The sequence below is a fragment of the Vicugna pacos genome, chromosome 9 (assembly GCF_048564905.1).
Source record: "Vicugna pacos chromosome 9, VicPac4, whole genome shotgun sequence".
NCBI lineage: Eukaryota > Metazoa > Chordata > Mammalia > Artiodactyla > Camelidae > Vicugna > Vicugna pacos.
The window spans coordinates 69,877,489-69,892,772 of NC_132995.1; the positions used below are offsets into that span (position 1 = coordinate 69,877,489).

Consider the following 15,284-nt stretch of genomic DNA (forward strand, 5'->3'; position numbering starts at 1 on the left):
TTTTTCAGAGCTAAGCTGACACTATCATAGCATGATTGAATTAATTAAAATGGCAATAATATGCTAAGAACAAACTATTAAAAATAAAAACAAACATGGCCTTTAAGGTAAATGGAGATAAATAATATGAAATAATGGAAGTTTGGGGCATTATACATATAACATCCAAAGAAAGCCTCAGATATTAAAGCTCTAGAATTCACAGCAATATTTTTAAAGTCAAACATAAATTTATCTGTCGGTCATGATTTTCTATAATCCTTTCATCACTCAAGAAATATTACTCTACTGCTGCTATATTTAAAAACTTATTGAAGCCACTTGCTTATATTAGAAAAAGCACTTGGCGTCATCATTTTTAACTGGTATATTTATTACCCAAGCAGAATAAAATGGCACATAATAAAACTTTAGCCTAAAGGGGAAAACTTAAACCCTCAATTATTAGAAATCATGTGTTTGTATATGCAGTGTCTTTTAAAACGGCAAACACAAAGACATTCACAGATTTTGTTTAAGCACAAAGACATTCACAGATTTTGTTTAAGCACAGGTGAAGTTTGTCTAGCACATTAACTAGACCTCTTAAATACTCTATGTTTAAAATACATTTAACAAGTGTGCAGATGATTACCCCACAAGACTGTAACAGCATTCATTGTTCTTTTAAATCCTCAATGAGTTCAACTTAAAAAAGGATGAAAATGCCTATCTTGGGTAAACTATTTCTAAAGGAATATCGTTATTGTTTGTTTTAAAGAAGTTATTTTTAACATACTAGAAATCGTAAATAAATGCATAAATGAAAAAAGTTGACTAAATCCACTGAAGGGCTGATAACCATGGTAAAGGATGACTGGAAGTATGGAGCTATCAAAAGGCCCACTGTGAGCCAAACTAACAACTGATAGCAGTTTTATTCTATTAACTCTTCCATAGAATAGTGATGGTTAATGGTAATTTAAAATTAGCTCGGGGAGCACCGAGCTAGATGGGATGCTGCCCAGTTCATGAATCACCAGAAAACTCAATTAGATCTTCAAAAAAATAATAAAATTAATTAGCTCAAGATTGCATGTTAATATAGAGTATAGATTAAAAGTTTATGAATTAATTTTTAAATTTACTTGTGTTCAAAGTATTCCTATATATATATAATAAAAAAGACAAACGAACTTACTTACAAAACAGAAACAGACTCACAGACACAGAAAACAAACTTAACAGTTACCAGCAGGGGAAGAGGGTGGGAAGGGATAAATTGGGAGTTTGAGATTTGCAGCTACTAACTACGATATATGAAGCAGATAAACAAGTTTCTACTGTATTGCACAGGGAACTGTATTCAGTATCTTGAAAAAGAAGATGAAAATGAATCCATGTGTATTCATGTATGACTGAAGCATTGTGCTGTACACCAGAAATTGACGCATTGTAAAATGCCTGTATTTCAATAAAAAAGTATCTTTTAAAAAATAAAGTATTCCAGCATTTAAAGTTCTCCTTAAATATCAGAACTGAAAACTAAGTGAATACTACGCATGCTCCTGAGCTCCAAATCTGATAATGTGTTTTTCTACCCTCGATTCATGTTCAGAATCATTGAACAAGATTTCTGGAAAAATGACAAGATATGAATTAACAATCTCTATAAACAACTGTCATTGTTTGTATCATCCTCATGCATTCAGAAGAATGTCTATTAGAGACAAATGGTCACTGTGTGGAAAGGAATTTGGCCTTATCCAAAGTTCTGGTCCACATCTTCAGGAAGTTCCAGTGATTGGCGTGTTATTCATGTTAGGCCCCTCAAGTCCCACCTGATAATTTATGCAAACAAGATGATTCAGGATGAAGCCCCGGAGCCTGATGTCAGTCAGTTCTCCAGGGAGGATCAGGGCTGGTGAGCAGGTTCAATCATGTGGGCAAAAATCAGTCAATCATGCCAAGTAACACAGCTTCAGTAAAAATCTGACTACCAAAAGCATGAGTGAGCTTTGCCTGGTTGGCAGTATCATCCACATTGTGGTCAGGGGTAGGTAACATCGTCTGTGACTCCACAGGGAGAGGACAGCTGGAGTTCAGACCCCTCCTAGACTCCTCTGTGTCCCTTCCTTTGTCTGGTTCTAATTTGTGTCCTTTCTCTGTAATAAATGTGATTGTGAGTAGAATACCTTTCAGTGAGTTCTGTCTTCGTAATGAATTACTGAACTTGAAGGTGAATTTGGGAAACCCCTGAATTTGTAGTCACCAAGACACTCTCTACTACTACAGCAGCATTTCAAATATTTGGGATTTGAAGGCTATTTATTTATTTATTTATTTATTAAAAACTCTTTTTAAGAACAGTGACAATTCTGATTACCAGTGCCGGGCACTATCTGACTTTACTGAACAGCAGGAGTACCTGTAAGATTTGGATTATAAGGCGCATTTGCATAGCACGGGATTCAGGGATTATGACATACTTTCAACAAAAGTATCTCAGTATAAATAAAGATTTTCAGTTAGTACTTCTCATGAGAAGATACCAGAAGAATGTATATTTTTAAAATGCTATTCTTATTAATGTTTTAAAACAGCATTTTGTACAAGGTTACTTTAGTACCAGAGGTAGGAATAAAACCCTTTATCATGCTGATTATTTGATCTCTATGCATTGAATTGATAGTCACCATAGAAGCAATTACATTCAAACTATGAGGAAAATATATACCAATTACTGTAATTACTTAACTTTGAAGCTAGTAAAGAGATAATTTATTAAAAGCAAAAAAAAAATTAGGCTGTTATTATACAGGTAGAGGAATTCTAACTAGTTTAAATAAAATCCAGTCTTTCATGCTAGATCATAGGCTAGAAAAACGGAAGATTACACACATGGAAAGGTGACTGGAGAGCTACGGAAAGGATCAGTGAGTCATTTTTGGTATGTAGAGAGGAAACTAACTCATGGTTAAGTCCGACACAGGGGAAATAGGGGAACAAGGAAATATAGGGAAAAAATGTACAGTTATGAAAATAATCTTATTTCCATACATCTATCAAATAATAACTGGATACCAAATAATGACAAAGAGAAATTTGTCAATTAAAAAGCCATTTAACAAAAGACCACACATTATACATTCCTTTGAATTATGTCCATAAAAAATTTAAATATATAAACCACAGCCCCAAACCCAAAAGAATCTTTCTAAATAAACGAAATACACAGACATATAGACAGATTCAGAATCCCAGACCGTTTAAAAATATTTTAAAAATCACAGTAAATTATATCTTATCGTAAGAAATAAAAAACCAAAATGACGGTTATATACAATTGTTAAAAGTTTCAAAAGTTCAATGATGGAGCAATTGTGCCATAATTTATTTAAATAAGTACTGTTCACTAATGCTTGTATAATACACCTATTTTAATATTCTGTTAGACAATGGATTTAAATAGCAAATGTTGAGACAACAAAATTGAATTACAGTTATTCTTAAAACATCCTAATTTTGCCTATGTGTCCAGAGTTGTGAATTATGGTAATATCCTCCAGAAAAGTTAGGTATTTGGTAAAGCAAGGCACACAGGACCAAATTTTGATAAAGGTGTTTTTTTCTTTGGTCCTATAATTACTTCAGATATGCTACATATCCGGGAGATCCATAAGATGATTTTCAATATAGCATAAATAACTTCTATAAACTTTCTCTTATATAGAGCATATATTCACATGTAATTAAATATTATAATGAAACTGAAAATGAGCGATGCTAAACCTGGTTTTTAAAAATAAAACAAAATAACACTCAGGTGAATGAAAATATATGACATTTTAAGAGTCTAATAATTTGATATGTAGGAAAAATGTATCAATTCTTAAGAACAGTCTGTATTACACTAAGTCTACCGAGCACAAAATCAGTTTCCTCTCAGATTCTGTCTCCCTAGAAACTCGATTAAATATCAAACTACCTTTCTTTCTTTGAAATTGTGACATTCAATATAAATTGATGTAAACATTAAAGTTTTGCATCTCTAAACTATATTTTTCACCATAAAAGTAGCCTATAACTTCTATAAAAACCACTTATTAAAGAATTGATATGACTGTGTTGAAACATCTACATGTTGCATTTTAAACTTTTCTTCTGAAATACCATATTCTTAATTTTTACAGAGCGATCCGTTGGTACTCTTCTCCCATGATTTAGCACATTTTTATAATGAACAAAGTAGCTGAGAGATAACATGTAAACTTTAAAAAGTATAAGAATTTAAATAATCAAGGAGTCATCATTACAAAGACTGACACAATAAGGCTTCTGAAGGTCATCGAAACAGAGAAAATGGCATTATCTGTGTATATGACATGACCTAGGATATAGGTCTACCTTCTCAAATATGATTATTTCTTCATAAATTAAAAATTATGAACTACACAACCAAATCTCTAACATCTTCAAACCTACTAGAAAAGCAAAATATAAATTATGCCTGTCTAATAAAAGTTTAATTTGAAAATATACTTGAGACTATTTTCCCCTTTCTTAGAACTCTTGATTACATTGTATGAACTTTGGTGGAAATCTTGAAAATTGGGTTATTTTGGACAGCTGAAAATGTTATTACTATAACTAACATGTCTGATGTCCAATAATTTCCTTGTATCATTTTTTGAAGTGTTTAAATAGGGATAGGCTAAACCTGAATGAAAAATTATGAATGCATACTGAATTAATACGTAAATACACAACCAGTACTTCAATGTGAGCTGAACACAAATCTTTATATTTAGTCTTACAGTCTGTGCATTTGCAGGATTTCAATTTCACTTAGCAGTAGGTAATAAGATATAAGTCTGAATGTTGATACAGTCTAAAAACACCATTCTCAAAATGTGGTAAAGTTATTAAACAAATACTCTAAAAGGTGGTCACTGAAAATCGGTAAGTAAGGGTTCCAGAAAGTTTGCTTGGTGCCGATTTGGAATCACCAGCAAATTAATTTAAAATACTTTGTAATTTTAAACACTTTCTAAAACTCTAGATGGAATAGATTAGGTCTCTGTCCTGTAGAGACTAGGTTTGCATCAGCAAAGTAACATAGCCAGGCCTAATTAGCCAAGAGTACCCAACAGTTTGTAACAGTATTTTTTTGCCAAATTTTGTTTAACAAATTCCATTAGAACTATATAAAAATATTTATTTTTACAATTTTTAATACTATTAGAACAGGAGACTTAAAAATATATAAAGCATGAATGAAAAAGTAAAATAAAATACTTCATACACAGTAAGTAATTTTGTCTCTAATCAATAATTAAACCCTATTCCAATTTTAGAAAGTATTTGTGCCCACCAATTCATTTGATCATTTCTGCTATATTTTCTTTCCCTGAACGAATTTATTAAATAACTTATGTAATTTGCAACCTCAACTTCAGTGATAAAATGGAAAAGAAACCACTATTTTAAAGCTCCTTTCTGGCAGCTTTTGTAGGGCCACAGAAAGGGAGGTCAGAATTCAGCTGCCTCTTCAAGACATGCGATCAGAGTATTCCCAGGAATGGTGAGTTTATGAGACACCTAGAAAGTTCTTCTGAGCAGCCTTGAATTTATAGTTATAGTGCCATTTAAAATAATGTAGTATCATGGCAATCTGGAATGCCTCCAAGAAAAGTCATTTTGGTCTCAATTCCCTGACATCTGTACTAGTATTTTTTTGGTAGTTGTTTTGTCAAGAGTTGTATATTAAAGGAAATTTTTACAGATCAGTGAGTAAAATATTCATTTAAAAACATTCTAGATGTGTACAGTATATGCTTTGATAGTTCAAAATTCTCAAAATGGAGATATTAGACAATAATAATAATTTTAAATTATTAAATGAGTATTTAATCCCTTTAAATTACATTTTAAAACTTTAATGGAAATTAACATATAGAAATTTAATTTAAAGTAATATTAAGGATTTATCTGATTTACAGAAAAGAAATACAATTAAGGGATTAAGGACAAAACTCCATTAGTGTAAAAGTCACTGGCTACTATCTAGCAGAGGAGCAACTGGATTGCCTTCAGCAGTTCTGAAGCACTAAAAGATCTTAAAATATAAATGGAGAAACAGATGTGTATATTCCTTTACATTAAATTTAAATATGAATTTTATTCTCTGACAAATCAGACCCAGAATGTTACTTTATCAATTTTTATGCAGTTAAATATTTGCAATATAGCAATCCTTTGTTTAGTAATCTTTTGTATAAGTATAAAAATTAGATTCATGAAAATGTTTTTCAAATCATACTTCTATTTCTTCACAGCTTTATAGGTAATTATAATGTTCAAACTTTGAATATTCCATGTGATTTGATACATGTGTTCAGAAAGAGTAAGATAAAAAACATTTAATAAGATTAAATATATCTAATTTGCAAAAATTGGTATCTGACATTTGTTGTGTGCTCTTGCGAAGAGTGCATAGCGTATTTCTGCAGCAATCAAAAAGTAAAATCTTTTTAAACTCAGATTTCAAGTTTCCTCTGATAGTTACTCTAATCCCTGGAAATACTTTCAAGTTTTGATTTCTAGATGCAATAGGCATTCTGTTACATATACATATATTTTATCCTTAAACTTTGATATTTTCAAACCATTTGAACAACAGGATCAGATTCAACATGATGATTTCTTCTTAGAATCTGTAGCAGTCCTCTGTGCAAGATTAACGCTGAGACTCCCAGGGCACCATTGTGAAAGACCAGAGAAAGACAGCATTGGGGCTATGCTTTAGTGGGATTTCCTGCAGGTTTGGGATCATAACCGTAGAGGAACGTAGCTGTTATAACAAGGATGGCTCCAAGGAAAAAGACACTAAATAGATGAAGAAAAAATGAAAAAGAGAAATCAGATTAAAATCAAAACAAGTTCTATTTCTTCACCATAAAAACAAATATAATTTGGGACAAAATGTTCCAGTAACATGGTAACAAATATTGAGGACTTACTACATTCCAGGTATTCAGCTAAGTGTTTTACATGCATTATCTCATCTAGTTCTCACAACAACCCAATGAAGGACTAGTATTTTCCTCATTTGTTTATATATGAGGAAACTGAGGTTCAGCAAATTTAAGTAATTTGTGTAAAGTCCCACAGCTTGAAGTGGAAGATGGGATTCAAAGCCAGGTATGTGTGCCTCCAGAGCCAAGCCTGCACTGTCATGCACTGCGCTGTACTGTAGTCTCCCAAGCAAAGATGTTTTAAATGTTGTATTTCACCTTAATATGCCTTTTGCCTATAATATATTGAATAATAAAAGATCTCAATTTTTAAAAATATTTGAAGATATAAAGGGAAAATTGCATTCTTTCCAAACCAAAGTTCAGTTTAAAATACAAGGTAGTATAATCAAAACTCAGGACTAATTTTTATAGGATGCTTTACAGAAGGAAATTAGATTAAATGCAGGGAGACTTGGTTTCATCTCTATTTTATCTGTTCTTAAATATAATATACCTTATTACAAACTGGAAATGAATTTAAACTGGTACTGGAATTTAAACTGAATGTAAACTGGAATACCAATCTTAACTTTTAACATATATATTCTTCAAAGTACAGTTGCAGGGACATGAAAAAGATCACTAATCCTTATCATGACCTAAAGAACCCTTCATAATGTGATCTGTCCAGCTTCATCTCCCACACTCCACCCCATCCCGTTATAACTCAGCCATGGCCTTCAGTGAACACAACCTGCCCTTCAGGGCAGTGACCTTGTAGATGCTAATTCTCTGCCTGTAATAACCCTTCTCCCAAGAAAATTATTTATTCATAACAACTCAGGTCTAAAGTCTCTAAGACTCACTCCCCTAGGCAGTTACTCTCTGGTAACAGTTTATCACACTGTATTAAATAATGCATTATTTACGTTCTGTTCCCCTACTCAACCATTCGCTGCTCATTCATCACTGTATCGCCAGTACCTAGCATATATAGGGAGCTTAATCATTATCTGTTATGATACGTTTAGTGTTGAGTTGATGCAAATGGGCAAATTTTCAAAAGCCTTAGATGCACGTACAGCTTTCCAGAACTCTGGAATTGCAGAGCATCACATATTCAGCTGAAAAGTTGTCTGATACAAATTTCTACCCACTGTAGGAATCCACTCTGTGCCATCTCTATCAGGATCTACCAGAATACCTACTAACATCAGGAAACCCCCGCTTTCCAAGCCAGCTATTTTTAGATGGTTCTGCGAGAGAAAAATTTAAGGACAAAACTATCAGAATTTAGTATCATTTCAAAGATTTTAGCCCCCCTCTTTCAAATGGAATTGTGTATATACTTCTATTGCTGCATTGATCATACTGTCATAGTTTATTTTCCTGTCTCTCTGATCACTGTGATGACCTTGAAGACAGAAAACCATTATTCATGCATTCCTGTTTTTCTAGGATCTTGTACACTGATTGGCAGATACACAGTGAACACACTTAATGAATTTTTGATAAAAGAATAAGCAAGCCTAAATGCAAGAATGGTAATACCAATAAGCAAACTTATGAGCGTAAGGAAAATAGGCAAGGGAACACTGGTGATGTGGTATCAGTAGAGACAGCTAGCAGTCACTGAAAATATATAGGGATATAGAGGATATAGAGTCAAGGTGAAATTGGGACTCTCCTTCATAGAGAGGACAGTCAAGACATGGCAGTGGATAAGATGGACAACAGAGTGGGTGAGGACTGACAGGTTACCAAAGGAACAATCAGAAAGGCAGGTACAGGGGTACTAATTCTGAGAAACCAAAAAACTGTTTCAGGTGGAGAAACAGGGATAACAAAGGAAAATATACTACTGCCCTGGGAATACAGATCGTTGGATTTATTGGGGAGATGTTCTCCACGAAAGTAAGAACACATGAAGATGGAGGGCTTGTTATCTACTTTAGAAAAAATAACCCACCTCCTCCATCTGACTCAGTGTCCTGTGCATATTCCCCAAATAGTCACTCATTCAATAATGAAAATGTCATCTTTTCTCTTCTTATTCATTATTATTATTTATTTTTATTTTTATTTAATGGAGGTACTGGGGATTGAACCCATGATCTTGTGCATGCTAAGCATGCGCTCTAGCACTGAGCTATATCCTACCCCACTACATCTTTTCTCTTTTTATCTTCCTCCTAACACACTTTACATGCTCCCTCAGAAACATGGATTTACACATGCAGCTGTATGTCACTGAAAAACGCCTACTCTTTTGTCTTTCTGCTGTTTTACTTCTTCATTTACTTATTTTATCTCCTACATGATTTGAAGATTTAAAGTTAACATCTTGGCTTGATATGAGGGTATTTTTTTTTTTGAAGGTATGCTGTTGCCTTTTTAAGGGTATCCTAAAAATCTATACGTTCCAAACGTTCTCAAGTAATATTAAAGCACATAATTTCTCCACTTAATGAATGGGGAATGAGCATCATTAAGATATAGGTGCTAATTATTTGGGTAGTCTCACTAGCTAAGTAATTCATTCCCATGCCAAGCTAAAAAACAGAAATACTTTAAAATTCATGCCTCAGAAAAATTATAAATTTCAACATGCATGTCCCAGACCTACTGTGCCAGTTGCTAGAGAAAAACCAAACCATAAATGTTCAATACAGAAATAAAATGAGCATATTATGTATTTCTACTGCCAAATTCCATCCATAATTCTGTCTAACTAACACAAATTTTTAATATAGTTAGTGAAATTCATTTAAGTTCTTGAAATTCTTTCAACAAACCTACTAATTACCTATTATATGCCAAGCTCCAGCCCCACTTACTTATTAACAGATGGCAACAAGTCTTCTGAAGAAAGGACGGAAGAATGATGAAAGTGGAGGTACTTTTTATTTAGAGAGATCCTTAATAAAGTGACATTTGAGCCAAGATCTGAGGATGTGAGGGAGTGTGTGAGGGAGTGTGTGAGGGAGGGTGGGAGGGAGTGTGCCACGTGAGTGCGCAGGGCTGAGAATTCCAAGAGGAATAAAGGGCAAGTCAAAGCCCAGAGCAGAGGTTATGACAGCCAAAGGGAGGAAGGAAGGAAGGGAGGAAGGAAGGGAGGAAGGAAGGAAGAGAAGGAAAGAAAGAAGGAAGAAAGAGAAAAGGAAAGAAAGAAAGAAAATCAAAGTGAACAAGAGGATTATCAGATGAAAACAGAAAGGCAGCCAAGGGCCAAACCAAATAAGCCCCTGATGACGACAACTTTTCTCACCAGCCAACTTTTCTCTATGAACAAACTACCCTCTTCAAGAATGTCATCCACTTTCCTGGCTTTAGCTATGTAAACTCTTCATTTAAAAATGTCATTATATGATTTATTTTATGGCTTTATACAGCCTATTAACTTTAAAAAATATGACTTTAAACTTTGAGGGAAAAAAAGTCCATTCAGACCTATTGGGAAAATTCTGGCCAGCCAAAGTATATATAAAACTTTCCAGAGTTACAGATTTTCTTCCTGTGTTTAGTTCGAAACCTTTTTAAAAAGATAGTTAAATGAATCTTTCACTATATTTCCATGATTCTTAAAAAGCTGTAATGGAACAAAAATTTTCAGATTAGATGGAATTCTTATATACTTTTGAAAATTTAAAGAAATAGGAGAGAATACATTACCTGGTTGGCACAAAATCTTGTAGCCAAAAATAGGATATCAGTGTTGATAAAATTATGGACAAAGAGGTTGCAAATCCTTTTAAAATATTATCCGCATACTTAATAACAGCAGCTATTACAAGGCCTCCCAGTGCCTGCAGAAATTTTAAAAGATTATTTCAAAAAATAAACATATATAAAACTGCTTTGCAAAACAATCTCATTACTCAATAAAGTTTTTTAGGCTTTTGTCCTATAAATTTAATCCCCTTAAAGTAAGTGATTTTTAATAAATGTCTCATAACCAATAGACTTCCAGGCTTTGTTCAACAGCCCACTTATGTTAAAAGCTATCTGAGAAAATAACTACCAGCATAATCTGCAGTTTATTATAATGGAGTTTGACAATATTACAAATAAAGTATCTACCCTCATCCAATTTAGTAATTAAGCATCACTTGTTCAGACAAATATGGGAAGACTGGACACTCTGATTAGTGAAATATTTTTACTTTTGATTAAAAATAAAGTGTCACTTGAAAGTTATTTTACCAGCTTTTTAATAGCCTAATTTGGCTTTCTTTCTCTAGTTTCTTCCCAACTTAGACCAACTGAGCTCACTACAAACTGATGCTGGAGTTCCAGCATTTCTTGGCAATATTCTCATTCACTGACTTCTTCCTATTTAATCCCTCATACCACTGTACCCAACGTTTTCTATTTTACTCAACTCTGCACCCACTTCTTAAGGAAAGAGGGCTTCCCTCCTTGATGGGATAAAAGCCATCATACATAAACTCTCCTGACTTACCCTATATCTACTTCAAATTTTCTCTCAATTTTCACTTATCCTTGTCTTCTTTTCTATCTTGAAAACAGATGTATCCTTCCTGCTTTCAAAATACAACTATCCTTTGCCACCTTCACTCACCTTCCCTAAGGGATCTCATTCCTGACATTTCAGCTACCTCTAGAGAAAGACTTTGTGAATGCAGAGACTTGTGTCTTAATTTCCAGAATACTCAGTAAGTTTTTTTGGAAGATGAAATTACTCAACCCTTGAACAATTTCAGGTTATAAACCGAGGGAATTTAACAGGACTACTGCAGTATGTAACTGCAATAGGAGGCTATAACTGTTACAGATGTAAATATCTACATCTGCTTCTTCAGCCTGGATGGGCTGACCACAGACTTCCTGTATAATGACTAGAATTATAGAAAAAGCGAAAGTTATATTTGTCCTCAATTTCAACTCTTTTCTTTTCAAACTTGCATTTTCATTATGTTAAATTTAAATATCACAAAGTTCATTCACAACCCACTTCCAGGTAAGTTTTCATTATGACATTAAGACCAGTTCTATTTTAACTTTGCTCAATAAACAAGATATAATGAGAGCACTAATAGGAGACTTTTCTTCACATCAGTACATCATAGCTGCTTTGATTCTCTATATTGAAATAAAGTTTATTAAATATAAGACTTTAAATGCTTTACCTGAAGAATAACAACTATCCAGGTCAGCCGGTTATATCCCTGAAAAAAACCATTCTTTGATACTAGTTCTCCATCATAAATATATACACCCATTAATCCAAATATACTCCCAAAGAAACCTAAAAAAAAGTAAAGTCTATGTCATATGCCATTTAGTTTGTCTGGAGAGAAATTTTTCCATTGACATTCCAAATAATTTTATACTTAGCTTTTCCTTTTTGATAAAATTTGATTACTTAAAAATTTTTTAAGTTGGATATTTATATAAACTTAGCAAAAAGTGGTAGTATATTAGTAGTATATTATGACTATAAGGAAAAGACACGAGAATATAAAAAAGAACGGAGATCACCAACTTTGGAGCACTGAAAAAAAAGTATACATTACGTGACTACATGACTATCCCATTCAAATATTTGTAAAATGTTCACTTTCAGTATATTTTATTGTATCTTACATCTTCCTGTTGCTAGATCTAGATTTTCAAACATTCATACATGCAGATATAAAAGCTTAGGTATGTGGTATGGGGAAAAAAAAATAGTATTTTTATTTAGAAATTTTGGAAATATAATAAGTAATACAAAAAAAAATCAGAGCTAAGAAATAGTCACAGGCAACATCAGAGTCTGTCATTACTGAAGTCTCATCATGAGGGACAGTCGGCGCAGTGAGAGCAGAAGTGTGTCTTATTCATTGCCGCGCCCCTTACTTCTACTATAGAGCTTATCACGTGACTACTGGATCTAAGATTTCCTGGAGCAATCCCAAACTACGAATAAAGAAGTGGATGCCTACAGATGTCACCTCTTTGGGGCAGTCTCTGGTACAATATGCAGTCAAAGAGTGCAGAGGAAAGCAATTTTTCATAAAGCCACAACTAACCAAAGTATTCCACAATGACAAGGAACCAAAAAGGATGTGAAATGTTCTTACTAAAGTTTTATTTATGCCAGCTCTGTCACTTTAATATGTCTAATTTAGAATATGAAAATAATACTAGGATAATAGAAAATTACACAAACTTTCAAAGGTATTCATATTTTTTAAGTTATAAAAATAACATGATAATTATAAAAAAATGTATAAGTACAGAATATGTACATGTTGGTATGCACAGATCTACTACATTCTATCAGTTACATAATACTCCATTGTTTCTATAGTAATAATACGAAATATGTATGTAATGCCACATGCAATGAAATGTTCGAAGAGCTTTGTTTATGTTAACTCATAACAATCCTATGAGGTAGATAATTTTATGCTCATTTTACAGATGAAGAAACTGAGAAAAAGAAACATTAAATAAACTTGCCCAAACTCTTACTGCTGGTTAGTGATGGATTCAAGATTTTAAGGCAGTGGTTTTGAAGTCCATGGTCCTAACAACTACACTATTATCATATTAGTCATTTATTTAACCAATCTCCTAAATGTTTTCTATTTTTTATAATTGTAACCAGTGCTGAAATGAATAAAAAGAAGCTAATTTAACTTTGTCTTTATTTTGAAGGTTCTTAAAAAAACTTGATACATGTCTACAAATTTTGCAGAGAAACAAATAAATACTATGTGATAAAATGAAGGTTCCATCTGTAATCACTTTACTTGAAAACAGCAGGAAAGATGGACTTTAATCGAATTTGGAAGCTTTGTTAGACTTAAAATGCAGGCCATTAGGATTACAGACAATTCACTGTGTAGGGACTGGAAGGGCCTGTTATGGCTGCTATCAGGAGACGTATCTATTAAGCTGATGTGAACACAAAAAAAGAGTGGTTTCAAAGATGAGCTCCAAATCAGAGGGACAGAGGCTTAAAAGAATGTGCTGATTTGCAATCTGAGCTGCTGCACACATGCAGCATCTTCCAAAATTTTAATATACGACAGGAATACTAAATTCTGAAATCTTTGTATGAGTCAAATGTTACCGTGCTGTAAATAATAGTTTAAATATCTGTTCAAAGGCAATCTTTCAATATGTGGATTTTTTTTTCTTTTAAACTATTTATCTTCAGCTAGAAAAATGTTATAGTATTTAAAAGCTAAAACATAACATTTTGAAATAAAAATATTAATATTTTAAAACTGACAAGAGTTTCTTCATTTCAAACTTCGTCTATTTAAGTATCCTTTTTTTTCCAGCTTTCTTGAGGTATAATCAATAAATTTGTAGGATTTTTAAAGTGTACATTGTGGTGGTTTGATATACATCTACATAGACTATAGTTGATAACACTGTATCATGTAATTGAAACTTGCTACCTTAATCTCTTTTCCCAGGAGGAAACTGTGTAAGTTATTTGCAACATCTTCCAGGGAAAGGTAGCAATGAAGAATAAAGGCTTCAAATGGTAAGGACAGAAACAGGATGCACTGCTATGTCACTGACCTAAAATTGTATACTCTTGATAAAAGACATTCATTTAAAATAAGTTTTTCAAATGGTAAAAACCTTGCCAGATATTTGGATCAGCAGATTTTATAAAAGGCTTATTTAATTAAAGATATATAGAAATCTTTATCCATAATAACATATTCACTATAAGAAACACTATTTGAAAATATTTGAAACTTACCAAGTTGAATATTTCTTATCCACACTGATTGTTTGGTTTCTTTTAAGATTTTCTCAAAGTAAACCCCGGCAAAGCCACTTGAAAAACATGCTGTGAGCACTGCCATGAGGCCTACAAACTGAGAGCCAGCTGAAAGTTCCTTAGAATCAAGCTCTTGAGAATCTGAGGGCCACTGAACAAAAAGAGAAACAAAACTGAACTTTAATTCCTATAATATTTTGCAAAATGCTTATTTACTGCCCACTTTTAGACCTTAAGGTAAAAATGCAACCAACACCGTTCTTGGGGATTGCAGAGGAGAGCTTCTGAAAGAAAACCTTAGAAAATCAGTTTTTTTTTTCCCCATAGTGATATTACTGTCACAAAATATAATTTCAAAAAATCCCCTAAAAAAGAGAAAGAGAACGAATAAATACAGATGCATAAAATAGGCCCTATAAGCTGTTCAGCTGTAGACATTCAGAGTATGGAGTGTTGGAGCAGCAAAAATGAGCCTGGAGCTGTTGGCATTTATGGAAGATCCATGTGGTATCATGCTAACAATTCTGAGCTTT

At 33.0% G+C, this 15,284-nt stretch overlaps 1 protein-coding gene and 1 long non-coding RNA gene across 18 annotated transcripts in view; one reads left to right on the plus strand and one right to left on the minus strand.

The window, feature by feature from the left end:
* LOC116281763 (uncharacterized) overlaps nt 1-15,284 on the plus strand; it is a 67,177-nt gene that overhangs the window by 6,040 nt on the left and 45,853 nt on the right. For 9 of the 15 annotated variants that reach the window (XR_012075976.1, XR_012075977.1, XR_012075979.1 and 6 more), the window contains one exon: nt 14,435-14,505. The exons of the other annotated variants lie outside the window; for them this stretch is intronic. This is a non-coding gene — a long non-coding RNA (uncharacterized lncRNA). The remainder of the gene's footprint in view (nt 1-14,434; nt 14,506-15,284) is intronic. 15 annotated transcript variants of the gene reach the window in all.
* SLC35A3 (solute carrier family 35 member A3) overlaps nt 3,084-15,284 on the minus strand; it is a 36,418-nt gene continuing 24,217 nt past the window's right edge. For all 3 annotated transcript variants that reach the window (XM_015243842.3, XM_072968140.1, XM_072968139.1), the window contains 4 exons: nt 14,731-14,902; nt 12,149-12,267; nt 10,671-10,804; nt 3,084-6,867 (listed from right to left, as the gene is read on the minus strand). In XM_015243842.3, the coding sequence (XP_015099328.1) occupies nt 6,777-6,867; nt 10,671-10,804; nt 12,149-12,267; nt 14,731-14,902 (516 nt within the window). In that variant the 3' untranslated portion in view covers nt 3,084-6,776. The remainder of the gene's footprint in view (nt 6,868-10,670; nt 10,805-12,148; nt 12,268-14,730; nt 14,903-15,284) is intronic.